The sequence below is a fragment of the Pipra filicauda genome, unplaced genomic scaffold (assembly GCF_003945595.2).
Source record: "Pipra filicauda isolate LSUMZ 115617 unplaced genomic scaffold, ASM394559v2 scaffold168_size1973030_pilon, whole genome shotgun sequence".
NCBI classification, from domain to species: domain Eukaryota; kingdom Metazoa; phylum Chordata; class Aves; order Passeriformes; family Pipridae; genus Pipra; species Pipra filicauda.
In genome coordinates this window covers 1,442,273-1,458,618 of record NW_024104195.1, presented here as the reverse complement: position 1 = coordinate 1,458,618, position 16,346 = coordinate 1,442,273, and the positions used below count along the sequence as shown (strand labels likewise).

Below are 16,346 nucleotides of genomic sequence, written 5' to 3'. Positions count from 1 at the left end.
GTGCTGCCCCAGAGGAAGGGTTAGCAAGGGTTTGGCCAATAACTAAAAATCCTGAAAACAGCTATTTAGCATTGCGTTTTTTAAATGTTAGCAAAAACTCATGAAAAAGGAAGTCTGTTCCCCTGACTGACTGTGGCAGTGTTTGCAGCAGAGTAAAGCCTGTTCTCATAGTAATGTATTAGCTGATACAATTGTATATGGAGGTAAAGCAGAACATCCAGAATATGGATGTTCCTTTACCTATTTAGCTACTGTAGTGTAATGGTAGTAATATTTCTATTACAACTTCAGAGTGATAATAGTTTTCAAGTGCATGATTCCTACATTTTAGTTAGATATGTACCAAAACAAATTGATTCTTTGCCTTGGTCTTACGAAGTTACTTCAAAGCACTCAAAGGCTCTAAACCCAAGAAGTCTTAAGTTGCAAAATTGTCCGTGTGAGTAACAGAAATATGTACTGATGCTTTCGCTAATAGTGAGACTTGGCACAGTTACAGATTAGGAATTCTTTACCTGCTGCTCTGGGCTTTTTTTTGGAAAACAAAAAACTAAAAATATTTAATTAGTTTTATCATAGTGTTTGTTACTGTTTGGGATTCCATTATGGCTTTTATGAGTTTGGTTGTTTTTTTTTCCCTAACATTGAAATAAGAGTAATTTTCAAAATCTCTCATATTTTCTGTTTAACTTGAAAAGTATGTTCCAGAGTTCTTCTGGGATTAATCTGTAAATATTGTACTGTGTTGTGGTTCAAAGAGAGTGTTGTCTAACAGCTCATGTCACCATTCAGGGAGCACAGGAAAGGATAGACAGCTTGCGTCGGACAGGAGTCATCCATGAGAAACAGCCTGTTGTATCCGTGGAAAACTTCATTGAGGAATTGCTTCCTGACAAGTGAGAACATCAAATATATTGCTGGAGAGTCAGGAGTATTCTTTGTTGACTCAGAGGAGTTGGTGTCAGTATCACTCTGAGCAGAAGAAAGGAGATGGTCTGTCTTCAGTTTTGCTTTGGCAGATTTGATTTTGGTGATGATGTTCAGCAATTTGTCCAGACATCTTGAGACTTTTAATATATAAAAATCATTGTCAGGTTTTTCCAGATTCACAGTATAAAAACACAGTGAAGTTATACCAAACTGAAAAAATTAAGGAGCTGTGAAAGTTGGAATTTGGCTAGTGGTTTGTGCAGTCCTGTGTGCATCCTCTCTTCTCTTTTTCTGAAATTGCATCAGAAGGGATGTTGGGAAATACTCTGGGAGGAGCAGAACTGTTTTTCTGAATAAATCATTGAAGCAGTTGTTATAGCATTAGACATACCAAAAAATCTTCTGAATATAGAACATGAGTGATAAATACGTATATTTTTTAATTGTTAGGGAAGGTTATTTTAATGAGAAATGTTCTTTCAGAGATTGAATGAAAATTATAGCATAATAACTATGGCCAAAGGAATGTATCTGCATGCACACCCAACCCCTGCGCTTTTTTTGTGTCCTTGATTTGTAAGTTTCATATTTTTTATATATTTCTATGTATGTTATGTATTTTACATACATACACATGCACTATAATGTTATATATGAGAAAACTGATACATGCAAACTTTACTTGAAAAATACCAGAACGCTTTGGTGAGTCTCATTATGACATTATTACTGCATTTGAAGTAGATTTTGTGAAATGGTCATAATTTAACTGCTAATCTGTTGGTTTTCAGTTGCGTGATACTCAATACTCAGAAATAAAGTAATATGCATGTCGTTGCAGGTGGTTTGACATTGGATGTCTGATTATTGAGGATCCAGTTCATGGAATTCATCTAGAAACATTTACACAAGCAACACCAGTACCTTTACAATACGTTCTACAGGTGAGTTTTCAGTTTTCTTACCAATTAACAGTAAGATTTAAGTTTTAATTTTATTTATGATGTCAATTCTTACTGGCAGTTGCTCCACTTGAATGTTTTCATTTATGAAATGAGGATAAAAACTGTTTTTGAATCACGTTAATGTATTACCTAAAAGTTTTCAGGCATTTATGGCAAAGCATTTCTTGATCAAAGGTGTCATTCTGTGTCACTTTGGAGCACTGGTTTTACTTTCCTATTAAAAAAGAAGAAATACTGATCAAGAAGAAATCAACCAGAGAGAATTACTTCCTCAAAAAGGAAATACAACAATTCCCTATGAGCATATAGACTCCCACCTAAACAGCAAGGCTGATTTCCTCTTCTGAGTGTACTATTCTGACAAGGATGTAAAATATCTGAAATCAAAAGGCTTCAATCTAGGAAATATCATGGTTCATCTCATTGAAAATAATGTACAGCTCTTAAATATCCCCAATAGAAGGTTTTCATGAGATGGTTTATGTTTCTCTGGACGCAGGCTGGGAATTACTCCAGTCACTGCATGTCTCCTGACAGCAGATATGAGTCATACATTAATTAACTCTGGTCTGAAAATTTGTTTTAAATAAATGTTTCTATGAAGAATGTAAAACCAAAATTGTTTGGGGTTTGATCCCTGGGGGTTGTTTTCAGAAAACAAATAGTAACTGTTAATTTTTTTTTTTTCAGTAGTACCCATTTCAATAAGTGAGCATTTGTGGGATTGGTTCTTATTTTCCTGAGTTCTTGCAGCCTTGAAAAGCTGATGAATGGCAAAACGAGAAATATTGCTCTGTCTCTGTAGTTTTCCAAAATGCTTTTCAAAAACAGTGGAGAAAGACGTGAAGCTACAGGAAAAAATGTTCAAGGGTCCCTTTCAAACCCAAAGTATTCTGCATATTCTGACAAACCTATGCTGTTGTAGTTGCAAGACAGTAGTTTTAGGAAGGGCACAGTACACTAATGCTCTTGATCTGCTGTACATGCACTGGAAACGGACTAATTCAAAATCTGTATGAAGGAGGTGGTTGCCTGTGATGAGCATCAGACCAGAGAAATGCAGTGATGCTTCCCCCACTGTTTCCCTTCTGGTTCCAATTGCAGAATGAGGGCTACAGATGTCATTTACCTGGACTTCTTGACACAGTCCCCCACTCAAAATTAGAGATGGATTCAATGGATGGACTGTTCAGTGGATAAGGAATTGATTGAACAGTCACATCCAGAGGGTCGTGGTCAGTGGCTCAGAGTCCTGATGGACATCAGTGACCAGTGGTGCCCTCAGGGGTCTGTATTGGTACCTATGTGATTTAACATCTTCATTAATGACATGGATGAAGGGACTGAGAGATCCCTCAGCAGGTTTGCAGGGACACCAAACTGAGGGTGCAGTGACACACCTGAAGGACGGGGCCATCCAGAGGGACCTGGACAAGCTCCAGAAGCAGCCCCTGGGAATCTCCTGAGGTTTAACAAGGCCAAGGGCTGGTCCTGCACCTGTGTTGGGGCACCTCCAGAATCAATCCAGGCTGGGGATGAGCAGATGGAGCAGCCCTGGGGAGAAGAACTTGGGGGTGCTGATGGGGGAGAGGCTGGACATGGCCCACCACAGAAATCCCGTGTGCCCTGGGCTGATCCCACAGCGGGGGCAGCAGGGCAGGGGGGGATTCTACCCCTCTGCCCCCTCAGGTGAAACCCCGCCTGCAGAGCTGCCTCCAGCCCTGGGGGCCCAGCACAGCAAGGACATGGAGCTGCTGGAGTGAGTCCAGAGGAGGCACCAAGATGATGAGAGGGATGGAGCAGCTCTGCTGTGAGGAAAGACTGGGAGAGTTGGGAGTGTTCAGCCTGGAGAAAAGAAGCTTTGGGGTGACCTAATTGTGGCCTTCCAGGACGTGAAGGGGCTACAAGAAGGATGGAGAGGTCTATTTACAAAGGCCTGGGGTGACAGGACAGGAAGGAATGGTTTCACACTGACAGACAGAATGTTTAGCTTAGGTAGTAGGAAGAAATTGTTACCTGTGAGGGCGATGAGGCCCTGGCACAGGTTGTCCAGAGAAGCTGTGGCTACCTCATCCCTGGAAGTGTTCAAGGCCAGGTTGGATGGGCTTGGAGCAACCTGGTCTGGTGTAAGGTGTCCCTGCCCATGGCAAGGGAGTTGGAACTATGTGCGCTTTAAGGTCTCTTCCAATCCAAACCATTCTACAATTCTGTGAAATGACACTATATAATCCCTTTGTGATCTCATGCAAATCTCTCAGCCCTTCTTTTCTGCCAGGCTCAGCTTTCTCCTTGCATTTGGCTACTTGCCTGCTTCAGAGGGACATTTTAACTGTTTTTAAAGCTTTTGGAGGGTATGTATTGTATAAATACATACTGTTATTGATTCCATCTATTGGCTACTTTATAAGAGAATGGCAGTATGTCTTTACTGTCTTAAGCTTTGCATTTTAGTTTATACTCTTCAGATGTTGCTTGCATCATGATACATAGAAATCCAAATAATTTGCTTAGCAAATTATGGGGCAGTCTGAAATCTGATTCTGATACCCTTTGATTTGCCATGTAAGTCTGTTGATATAAGAATGATCACTTGTGAAAGTTGGTGAAAATAGAAGTAAAACTACTAATTTCAATCTGTCTAAGTAATCCGTTCTCACAATGTTGCACAGGCCAAGAGTCTCACTCCTGAGGACTACAATCTGAGATGGTCAGGCCTGCTGGTGACCTTGGGCGAGGTGCTGGAGAAGAGTGTCGTGAACGTGAACAGGACAGACTGGCATGTGGTGTTCACGGGCATGTCCCGCCGGCAGATGATCTACAGCGCGGCCAAGGCCCTGGCAGGGATGTACAAACAGCAGCTGCCACCCACGACCATGTGAGACTGGCTGGTCTGTCAGAGCAAGGAGTACTGGGCTTGGTTCTGAAGTTGATATGAAGGCTACACGCTCTTAATTCGCAGTGAATGCAACACACATTTGTAATCTTAACTCTAAACTGCTTCTAATTTTTGAGAAGCGAAGGTGATTTCTGGTAGTGGAAGTGAGCAATTACATTTTTTGGCTATTATATGATTTCCAGTATGATTCACAAAGCAGGAAATTGAGACAAATGCATATATTTATAACCAGTACAAGTAGCATTACAATTTTTCAAGTGTAACATGCTATGATTTGACACCTTACTAGACATTTGCTGAGATACTTTAGTTAGTATACTTTTGAAAGGGGATATTTGTTTAGCTGTTTCTATTATATTAGTAATATAAACATGTTGACAGCATAACATGTATATTATATATATGCATTTCAATCCAGAGAGACTACCTTCTGTATTACATGTTATACTGGGGCACGTATTTAGGGGATACTTAAGACCTCATGAGTTTGGTGTCTGTATATAGTTCTCAGGAGTGATACCAAGTAGTTTCTACAGCACATAACAGTGAGGTGCTGAAGAGCACAAATCCATGCCCTGTTAGCTGAAGTCTTTGCTAAATAGTTCTGAATTCTCATTTTCCATGCTGCATCTTTTTTTCTTTTTTTATGTAGCAGTAATGAAATTCGTGGCCAGTTGAAACACCACAGACAAATTTCGAGTTGCTTCAGTGGGTTTTATATCAGGTACCGCATATGCCACATGAAATCATCTCAGCAGTTTCAATAACATTGTTTACTCCAATGCTTCCAAACTTCACATTTTATATGGAATTACGTAGTTTATCTAGTTACAGCTGTCAGCAATTTGATTATGGAAAATGGTGATGTGTGTATCACTTGCTTTGCTAGCCTGGGTTTCTTAAACACTTTGAAGTCTTAAAAGCTTTCTTGATGTCATGAACTCACTGTCTCTCATATAAGTTTTTGGTGTGTCTGACGTTTTTCATGGCTGTAAAGGTCCTCCATCAATGCTCATGCAATCTTAAAATCTGTATTTAGAAATATGGAAGTAATTGTGAAGAAAATATTTTGGTAACACTTTTTTAAGAAACAAAGAATAAACAAATACTTTTTGTTTGCCTTAAGCAGTTTTTCAGCTTATATTGCTCTGCCTTTACCTTTATTAGATGCTTTCAAAGAGCATTTTTATATACAATATACTTTTAAGCCAGCTCATGATTGTACCCAGTGGAAATCTATCTATGTCCAAGTATTTGACCTTAATTGGTTTACTCTGTAAAGTAGTTGAATAGATGTTTTCAGCTTTTTACCATCTGCTGGGTTGTGTTGCGGGCAATAATACAAGAGGAAGTTCAACAGGTAAGACATTGACATCCTGTTTTAAATTTATATTGAGATCAGCTTAGAAAAGCAGAGACACATTTGGACATGTGACTTTTATTACATGTACAGACAATTCCCAATTGCTTCATCACTGTAGATACAGCTGCAGAAGCCATTTCTGCTACTTAAAGAGGGGGTAGGTTTGTTCAAATATTAGTGTCATGAACAAAAGATCAAGAAAGCTACTACATATACTGCTATTATACTACATATACTACTCTTTTTAGGTGTGTCTCACATAGATGCAGCCAAGTTTTTTGATTTTGCATTACTTTAAAAGAGATCTACCTGGTCCTTAAACTAAGGTTCTTCAAAATGTTGGAGATCGTTCATTAACTGCACTTGTTGCTGGTTTTTGTACACTTAAGGCAATGGTTCTTTAAGTCCCCTGTGCATTGTACAATGGCAGGGTTTTAACTGTTATTGTGAGAAAGGAGCAGAGCAGTGATAATTCAGGCTGAACTTTAGAAGGTATGTATAGGCTGATGTGACATGGGTGAGCCTTCAGAAATATCAGCACAAGGGTTTTGTATATAGGAAGAATACTGGATTTTTTTTTCTGAGGCTGAAAATTAATTTCAGGACTATGTATATACATGTACCTGTATAAGTACTGTGTAGAACTGACACACCCTCTCTGCAAGATTTGATATATGAATTTTAGGCATGGTGTCACAAGTAGGGATTTTGAAGGAGACTGTGACTGGGTTATTGTTAGAGAAGAGCTGAAAATTTAAGTGTGCAGAAACCACTTTGCTCAAATGAAACTTTTTCTCCTGGACTTCATTTGCAAATTCTAATCAGCTTTTTGGTACCGTTATCCCAGTTCTTAGTCTGTGCCCTTAGAGATTGACTTTGCAAGCAGCTGTAGTGGCTTAAGGTGTTACAGCCCTGTCAGTGGAGGTTTCTGCCCCTGCAGATTTTCTTGTGGAATTAGCTCTGAATGCTAATTATGAGCTGAAGTTACCTGTGACTGCTCTCCCACTCTTGTTTTAACAGCAGCAAACCTGAGTTGAAAAGTTTCTGCTCTGGGCCTGGCCTTAGTTTTTTCATCACAACACTACTCAGAACATTGTGGCTCTGTCAGAAAAATCCTGGTTATGAAGTTCCCCGCACAATTTTGTTGAAACTAGTCCGATAACTTCCACCCAGCTGCCCCTCTCAAAGTTTTCCATGCACATCTGTTGAAGAAGGGATGGGGCATGTGGGGTCTGATGAAGCAACAAATACAGTTTAGTGGAACATATTGGTCCAAAAACAGAACAGCCTCAATGACTGCTCATGTACAGAGCACATGAGCAGAGTATTTTCCTTTAATTGAAAGCTTTTAAAATTATCTTCCAATTCCAGTCTTGTCTTTAGACATCTCAATTTGGTCAAGATAGTGAGGAATGGCAGAAGAGGGCAAAAATAAGAATGAAGTATGAATGGATGTGAAGGCGATCAGGAGAGTACCAGAGAAGTAGGAATGTCTAGTGAGCAGGTACAGGAGCTTAATTGTATTTAATGCAATGTCCTGGATGCAGGAAGTGGTAGAGGGTAGTTGAGAAATCAGGTGGGAATATGGAATAACTTGGGTCTGTCTGCTGCTGTTTGTTTTGGCCAGCTTTAGAAGACCCCAGCATATACATGGATATCTTGCAGCAGAGAGGTTTAGCCCAATCGTGATTCAGATTCTTCAGGATATTTGTAAAAGCAGCTTTTCTTTCCCCATAATAGTATAATGTGAGGTAAACATTGCAGATGGAGGTAAGACATTATCCCTGAACAGTTGACTCTGAAACAGAACTCTGTGTGTCTAGTTTACAATTACATTTAATAATTTTGACCAAGCAAATTTAAAAAAAGGAAAAAACATTGTTCTTCATTTCCTACTGTTAACAGACACAGGAACAAGTAGTAAATGAGAACATTCTGTATCCCATCAAAAGTTGTTAATAGACTTGAAAATCAGAATAAAATAACTTCAAACTTGGTTATTTTTCCAATGTGTATTTTAACTTCAACAATTAAGTCTGTCTGTAACTTATCAAAAACTCAAATTTTGACATCCTGAATCCCTGAACCGTTTGGCTTTGACTTCATGGTTCTGTTCCATCCATAGTTACGCAACTCAGGAAAAGCTAGTTGCATAAAAGCAATAGTGTATAGAATTACAGTTTCTAAAAGGAAAAAAATGCCAATTGGTTTGATTTATCATCTCATTGTGCAGAATTCTGTCAAAGCTTTAGATACTCCAGCCAGCTGATTTTGTAAAGCAGCCAGACTATGACCTGGCAATTAAATTGTGAATACACAGTTTTGCAGAGGAATAACAGATCCAAAACCACTCAGCAGCTTCTTCTGAGCTAACACAGGGATTTGTCATGTACTGGAATCAAAGGAGATGCAGCTCTAAGGTTACAAGCAAAATTAAAATATTTGGTATTGAGCAAGTGATTTCCAACTATCTTTACATTCTACGAGTGTGAGTGAATGTGGCACTGGCCTTCTCTGTAAATTAGAGAAGTACCTCATAGTAGAGGAGAAAGCAGATGGGTTGGTTTTGCAAGATTTGGTGGCTTTTTTAATGCAAAGTTACATGGAATTCTGTGTAAAGCCTGGAGTTTTTTGATATTAATCACAAAAACACGCTTCTTGTTAAAGGATACTCCATGACAGGAGTGAATGTAATTTTTTTTTTTTTTTAAATAAGAATTATAGTGTTGGAAATTGTTGATCACAGCTTTCAAGCATCTTTTATTCTACTTGGTCAGATCAGCATGTATTTGAAAATGCTCAAACTAAAAAATAGCTAAGGTAGTAACTTCGTTGTGAATAATGCAGTGAACCACTCAGTCATATTCCTCCCTCAGTTTAGTCTTGAATTCCATCAAAAGTTCCCTGAGTTTTAAAAGCTTTCACTTGACTTAGTTTGAGTATATGTTCATGCTTGTGCAGTTCAGTTGGTTCTGCTCAGAATTTTGTAGGAGAATTTCCCTATAAAACACAGTTCTCCTCTAACAGGATACTGAGGGATCATTTTCATGATCTAATTCTTACAGTTGCAGGAGCAGCTGTTCCAAGTAAGGGGTGAATATTCTGCAACTTCTTGGAAAAGTGCAGGAAGTTGCATTTTGTATAAGGAATAGTATTTTGATCAGTAGTGGGATTCTGAAATAGCTGTGGCATCAAACAAAAACCAGCAGATTTAGAAAGAATTCCCAAACAGACCAGTTATCCTAAAATCAGTGCTGGTCTTGGGACGTTGTTCTGGGATAAGTGACTACAGTTATGCACATGCAAGGCAGATTCTAGGGGTTTTGTTAAAATGTACTAAAACTAAAAATCAACAAACTTGTGTCTGCAGGGGAAAGAACAGGAGAATTTTTCTTTTTAATATAGTAGGAATTACTGTAATCAGTAATCACACTGTTACATAGTTCTTTTTGCCTGTAGTTCTCAGAATATTTGCGAAAAAGCACATCCCAATAAAAGGTCGTAAGCATTATAATGAAAACATTTTAAGTTCTCTCTGTCCTGTGTAGATGCAGACTTTTGTATCTGAAGAGCTTATTTTCTTGGACATTGCAAGTCAGTAATACCAGACACGCAAACCCCTAAATTGATAAATATAATAAATTAAAATTATTACTAGGGATAAGATACTTTGATTTTCTCTTTTTTGGAGTGCTACAAATCACATGAATCTCTGAGGGGAGTTTCTCTTATCACCAGTGACAGCCAAAGTATTAAGTGAGCACCTCTGAACCACTGTAAACTTGGGTGTGAGCTCCCAATTTCTTGTTGTTTTCTGAGTTCTTAAATGCAAGCAAGACAGCAAAAGCTGATTCTGCAGTTGCCAGGCTGACTATAAGTGGATTTTGGAGCTTGTTTCTCATTGCCATTCGCTCTGTAATAATCTGTCCATGGTGGGAGCAGCACCATAGGAAGGTATAGAAGACTTAGGAAACGAAGTGAGAAGACTTAGAAAATGAAGTGTGTAGCACAAAACTGAAGAGGGAAAGAGTGCTGCCTTTTCTTAGATTTTTTTCTAGTGGTTATGTTTCTCCTGATGTGAATGGGAAAGTTTTATCATTCTGCCCACAAAAGAACTTTGTAACATTTTTTAATGATTTGTTTAATTTGTTCTGTTAATCTGTTTCCTCTTGCTGCAGATTGTTTATATTACCTGTACACAATTTGCTCTCTATTTTCTTGATGCAGAAGCCCACCTCTCCCATTTTTGTTGAATTAAACGTGACTGGTTTTAGTCAAACTCTCAGTTCTTTGCCAGTTTAAATCAGTTGTTTTATTAACACAAGTGGAAACTTAGCAATTCATGCAGGCTGATAAGGTAGCTCCATGTTTTCATAATTTTGATTTGATTTCTTTTAGAGACAGCAGGTCATAAGAGCTGTTTTCTGAGTTCTGCAGAACTGGATAATACCAAACCATTGGTCTCATACACTTAATTAAACAGGAAAAAAGGTTTCTTTGCAGTTTGTTTTGACTTTTGAGTTATGGCAAAACGAACAAACTGTGTTTGAATCCACATATTGAAAAAAGGTTTAATAGAACCCACAAAAACCTAAGCTTGCAAATTTGTCATAGTTTTGAGAATTGAGAGTTCATATACCGCCCACTATTTTGGAGCCTTAGAAATTATTCTGGCTGCTCATTGGCTGTGATCAAATCCACCCTTCTACTTGGACCTCATCTGGCATTAAAAAGAAGAGCTGAATAAACACTGTTTTGTGAGAGCAGATCTCTCCAGGCAATGCTGACACATTTTCTGGATGAACTTGAGGAGAACGTTCTGCCTCTGCTACATCCTCCCAACTGATGAGTTGCTTAAATACCTTTAAATTTTGTTTTTTTAAGAAAGATGTATTGTTGCTGAGGTGGTTTTCTTAAGTCATTGGAAGTATCTGCTCTGAAAATTGCTCCTTGTAGGGGGCAATTCTAGCAAATTCCTAGTAACCTGGTTTGAACAAAACAGTTACAGTAATATAGTTTCAGTGCATATCTTTTTATTTACTTAGGTCTGTATATTGAGAGGGAAAAATTTCTTGGTAAAGAATATAACTGTGTCTTCTACACATCCTCAGTGCAGTGGGTGCTGTAGGAAAACAGCTCAGAGGCAGAAAACATGTCGCCTGTAAGCAGTCACAAACACCAAATAGCTTTGCACACTCTACCAAGGTATTTCCTTAAAAGTGACTTGCAAAGGTCTTGCAAAAGTATCAGAACAGGGAGAAGTTGTATCTGTCGATGTGTTATTCATAACTATTTATTCACGGTCATCCCATTTTTCTGAGTGCTTTAACACATTAAAGAACTTATATCTCTTTCTCTGGCAAAGAAATATTATAAATGAGAATCACAAAATCACAGAATCATTTAGGTTGGAAAACACATCCAAGATCATCAAGTCCAACCTGTGACCAATCGCCACCTTGTCTAAACCACAACATTAAAGGCCAAGTCCAGTCATTTCTTGAGCCTCTCCAGGGATGTTGGGTCCACACCCTCAATTGAAAGAAACCAAATTGTTTGGCATTCCTCTGGTGGGATGTGGGGCTGTTTGCTGAGCAAGTTAGATCAGAGTATGCATTGCAACAGCAACTCCTTCCAGTTTGACCGTGCCAGTGTTTAGGTGATGGCAAGTCCCCATGGACCAGATGCTGGTATTCAGTTTCTCCCCTCTGTTCATGCATTTTCACAAGCAGCCTTAGTGCTGTAGTTCTGTATGAATTTTCTGGATTGCACATGCCATGTACTGGGCTGAAAGTGTTTGGTATTTTACATTTTGAATATGTAATCCCTGACTGTGTGTTTTCTTCTGTGTACTTCTCTAAAAAGGGACATGAGCTACTCTGGAAACTGTCCTGTAATTATCCACTCAAGGGATACCAAAGCCAAAAAAAGAAAGGGAAAACACAGGAGGTGCCAGACTACCCTGTGAATGTTTGCAGGTGGTGCAGCTCTGTGTTTTTGGTGTGCCTTCCATAAATCTGCCATGATCTGCTACAGCCAAAGCCAAGGACAGGTTTACAGCAGTTCATTTGGGTGGATGTTGGTGCTATTTCACAACCACAGCTGATGAAAAATTCAAAATAAAACACAAGGCATGTGATACGTGTAGATACTATCTGAACACATAGTCTTTGTGACTTATGACTTCCTCACACTGGTTATGCTGTCTCAAAATGAAACACTGCTGGTTTCATTGTTTTTCTGGGTTGGTCATGTCAGTATTGTTTTAACCACAACGCTTCTGTGGTTCTCTCTTATATGTACAGTTTCAAACTCATGTTATCTGCAAACCTCTTTAACAAGCAGCAGAGCACAAGAAAAAAATAATTTTTGTGCTTCTGACAGATTTGTTCAGCAGTGCCTTTAACCCGTGTTCTGATTTGTAATATTTACACCATCCTAGTCTTTATTTCTGTTAATTTCTCTTCAACTTAGTGTGATTCACTGAAGCTTCCTTACCTCACCTTCATTTCTTTTAATTCTCTTCTAGTTTTATTGGCTTTCTTTAATTTTAGGCAAGTCCTGCTGCTGTGGTAGGTCTGTCATCCTCTCCGTGGATGCTGTTAAGGAGTCTTGATTCTTCCAGCCTTTGACAATGCTTCTCTCTATCTTATTCTTCAAAGAACAACTCAACACTTCAAAACTGCCAAATAAGCAACAACATAGACTCTGAGGATTTAGCGGATTCATGTAGATCTGTAGATGGGTTTTGAGCCATATTCTTTATTTCAGTTTATTTCATAAACTTAAGCAGAAAAATGAATTTTGGTGTTTTCTGAATGATTCTTGTATCATTCTTGGAAAATAAGGGTGGAAGAAAGGGTCAAATTTTGGTTTGGGTTTTTTAGGGTTTTTTTGTTGAGTTACAGCTCAACTGAGGAGCAAGGAGAACTAACAGCTGTACATACTGCAGTACATATCAGCTGCAGAGTCAAAACAAATACTCTTGTGAACTAAATCTTCATAAACACAGAAGTATAAATGTAAAAGAAAACCACAAAATGCCATTACTCACAAAGATGCAGATACAGCTCTATCTAAACTACATCTGCTAGAAAATGGGAGGCCTTAGCATGAGAAGCATCATTCCTGTGTTACTCTGTTAAGAGGGTGATGCTGACCAGTGTCAGAAATAGGATGCATAGGTAGCGAAATAACTTGACCCAGCATGGCTGTTGTGACCTTACATTACAAGAGAACCACTGGCAAAATGCTCTAAAACTCTCTGGAGAGGTTGTGTAAGAAATTGGGTTTTCTAGTGTTTCTCCATAATTTTCTTAAAAACTAGAAATAAAATATTCATCCACAATAGAATTAGTGGATGAATAAGAACTATGTCCTAGTATATCCTAGTTCTTATTCATGACTGACTAGGAAGATGATAGTTTCTTGTTTTCTTCAACTCTACTGCACTCTCCACAGCATTATCTGTACCTGCAAGACCACATACTCTGGCTTACTGTTATTTCTTTCTCTCGTTTCTTCTGAAATCAAATGCCTCTTGGCTTCCTCCTGCTCTTTTCTCATGTTCACCCTTTTGTCTGCTGCTATCAAGTTAACCACGTCTGAAATATTTGGATTTTACCACTGGATACCAAATAGCCTCACTCTTTCCGTTTGTTCCTTTTCTTGTTTGCCTGACAAGGTAGCAAGAAAGCAACTAATTAAAAGAAGTCTGTGCCCCAGAACCTGTTCCCTAGGTGGTATCTGATTCCCCTTAAATCTAAGATTCCTGCAGGGTTGCACCATGAGTGAAGATTCAGTGGTGGACTGGAGAGTAGCCTTGTTACTGGAGGATCAAGTAAAGAAATGGTTCCTTATTTAGATTTTGGAGAATGAACTCTAGGAGGCAATTCTGCTCCACTTATTTTATTGTGGGGGAGAACAATTTTAGCCCATCTGCTGAACACCAAATCAAGATCTCAATTTTTAGCAGTGCCAGTTTTCTAAAGCAGTCTAAATTGCAATTATTACTTGTCTTACATTGTCAGTTACCAGCTTGCTAAGCAAAGGAAAATACAGTCCAGCCCTCTAAATCACTAAAATAAATGCCTATGGAAATATATCCATCAGTCAGGACTGCTAAAAGAAAAGGTACTGGCAAGCATTCAGAAGGTACCAGAAAAAATCAGTGTATAAAATAAAATTAGGATGTGCAGGGCTGATATTAAACACAGGCAAGCAGATTGAGTTCAGTGACTTCACAAGAAATTTTGTGGTGGAAGAAAAAACTGTGAAACGGATGAAGAGCATGAAAAAGAGTTGTGGCCCTTGTCTTCTAGACTTAAACTAGGCATAGAATCATCAAATTCTTAAGGTTGTAAAAGACCTCGAAGACCATCAAGTCCCACCACTCACTCTGGAACCCACACGGGTTGAAATCCAGGCTCAGGAAAGTTGAAATGTCTGGTGACCACAAAAAGAGCAGCATATCCCCCAAATTCTATCTCAAGGTTAAACATTTTTGTGTGTGTTTATGTATGTGTGCATGTGAATATGTGTGTGTGTGTATATATATGAATGTATATTTATATATGAATGAAAGATAAAACAAATTTCTTGAAGAAGGAATCTGTAGCCTTGTCCTTGATGAAAGACACTGAAAATATAATACCAAGTAAAAGAGGATGATGTTTTCACACCATTTTAGAAGATTAGAGGAAACAGGACTCCTATCTGTGTATTTTAACCTAGGGGGAAGACGTGGCAGCCAGCAGAACAGAACTCAGGCATTAAGGATGATCTTAATAGCCAAGAAGATCTTAACTGCCAAGCACCTTAGCAGTGTGATTTTTTTTTTTCCTCCTCCAAAGTTGGTTTCATTATTGCAAATACAAGATTTTAAGGGAATACTGTTTTGTCCCTAGACAAAGCTCCTCCTCAGTGCTCTGGGGTATCCGGATGGAAACAGTTCGTGTCTCCACATGATGGCGCTGGATGTCTGGGGACTGCAGAGTCCAGCCCTGGGAGGAACAAATGGCTTTCATTAACCAGGAGTAGGGAATCCAAGTGACACATGAATGATATGGTTTAAAAAACTGAGCTCTCCTGGTCAGTCATGACTGAACAGAAGAGCTCAGTCATGGTAGTGAAAAAGTACATTTAGATCCTTTCAGTGCTAGAAGTGCAGTTAACTTCTGCCTAAAATTTTTATGTATTTCAAAAATTGTTTCCCACTGGAAATGTTGCCCTTGAAACAGTACCTCAGAGATAACTCAGGTGTCAGTTCTGTTTCCTGGAGTTTGAAACCAAGGTCAACTACTTGGAAAAAGTACTCTTGCAGTTTGATGGGAATGTAGTAAAGCTCTATTGAATATTTGTCTTAAATTGATAGGAAATGTTCAGAAAGTTTTGGACAAAAACCTATGAAAATACTGAAAGAATTTGGGCAGGTATTTTTATTTAGGCTAGAGAGTCTCATAAATAAGACTAGCTTTTTAGTCAGTTTTGCTTTATAGCAAAAAAATTATTAAAAAACCTGATAAAAAAATCAAAAGGATCATTCCCCCAAGATGACACATCGTCCTATCTGCAGGAAGTATCACAATCTCCTATCCTTCCTTCTGTGAGGGAATCTTTCTCTAAATGTTTCTTTAATTTAAACATTCAGCTCTTTTCGAGGCCTCAGAAATGTTTTTCTTCTTTTTTTTTTTCTTTGATTTTTTTATTCTTGGAGGGATGTTTTAGCACGTGGTCCAAAGAAATGAAAACTCACTGGATCAATAGTGGTAGAGAGGTATTTTTTAAATTGAAGGAATTAATTAAAACAAGCTATTTTTAATAGTCCTCTGTATTTCAGATTTAACCTACTCCTTGGAGATCCTTAGGCAGTTTAAATGCATATAAAGTCAGGGAAGCATAATTAATCTCTGAGTATTTATCTGAGTGTTTATCCCATTGTTTCAGGTTTCTGCAGAAAATACTGGAAGTAATTCTTTTTTATTGGAAGGTCTTAAATAGAAGCTGTGGCAGATAAAATTCATGTCCATAATTTCCTCTAGCCGTATTTATCAGTATCTCTTCTTTCTCTTCCAACTGGGACTCCAAACTGCTATGAAAATGTCACCTCACTATGTTGATAGTGCTCCTCCTGTAAGTTAAATAATTTGCAAAATTTTTCTCTGTTATACAACAGACATCTTTTCTTACATTT

General features: G+C 38.4%; 1 protein-coding gene across 4 annotated transcripts in view; it reads left to right on the top strand.

The window, feature by feature from the left end:
• Window positions 1-12,314, top strand: part of PRRC1 (proline rich coiled-coil 1) — a 32,702-nt gene extending 20,388 nt beyond the window's left edge. For all 4 annotated transcript variants that reach the window (XM_039379455.1, XM_027712531.2, XM_027712533.2 and 1 more), the window contains exons 7-9: window positions 793-896; window positions 1,772-1,874; window positions 4,565-12,314. In XM_039379455.1, the coding sequence (XP_039235389.1) occupies window positions 793-896; window positions 1,772-1,874; window positions 4,565-4,774 (417 nt within the window). In that variant the 3' untranslated portion in view covers window positions 4,775-12,314. The remainder of the gene's footprint in view (window positions 1-792; window positions 897-1,771; window positions 1,875-4,564) is intronic.
• The last annotated feature ends 4,032 nt before the right edge of the window (window positions 12,315-16,346 follow it).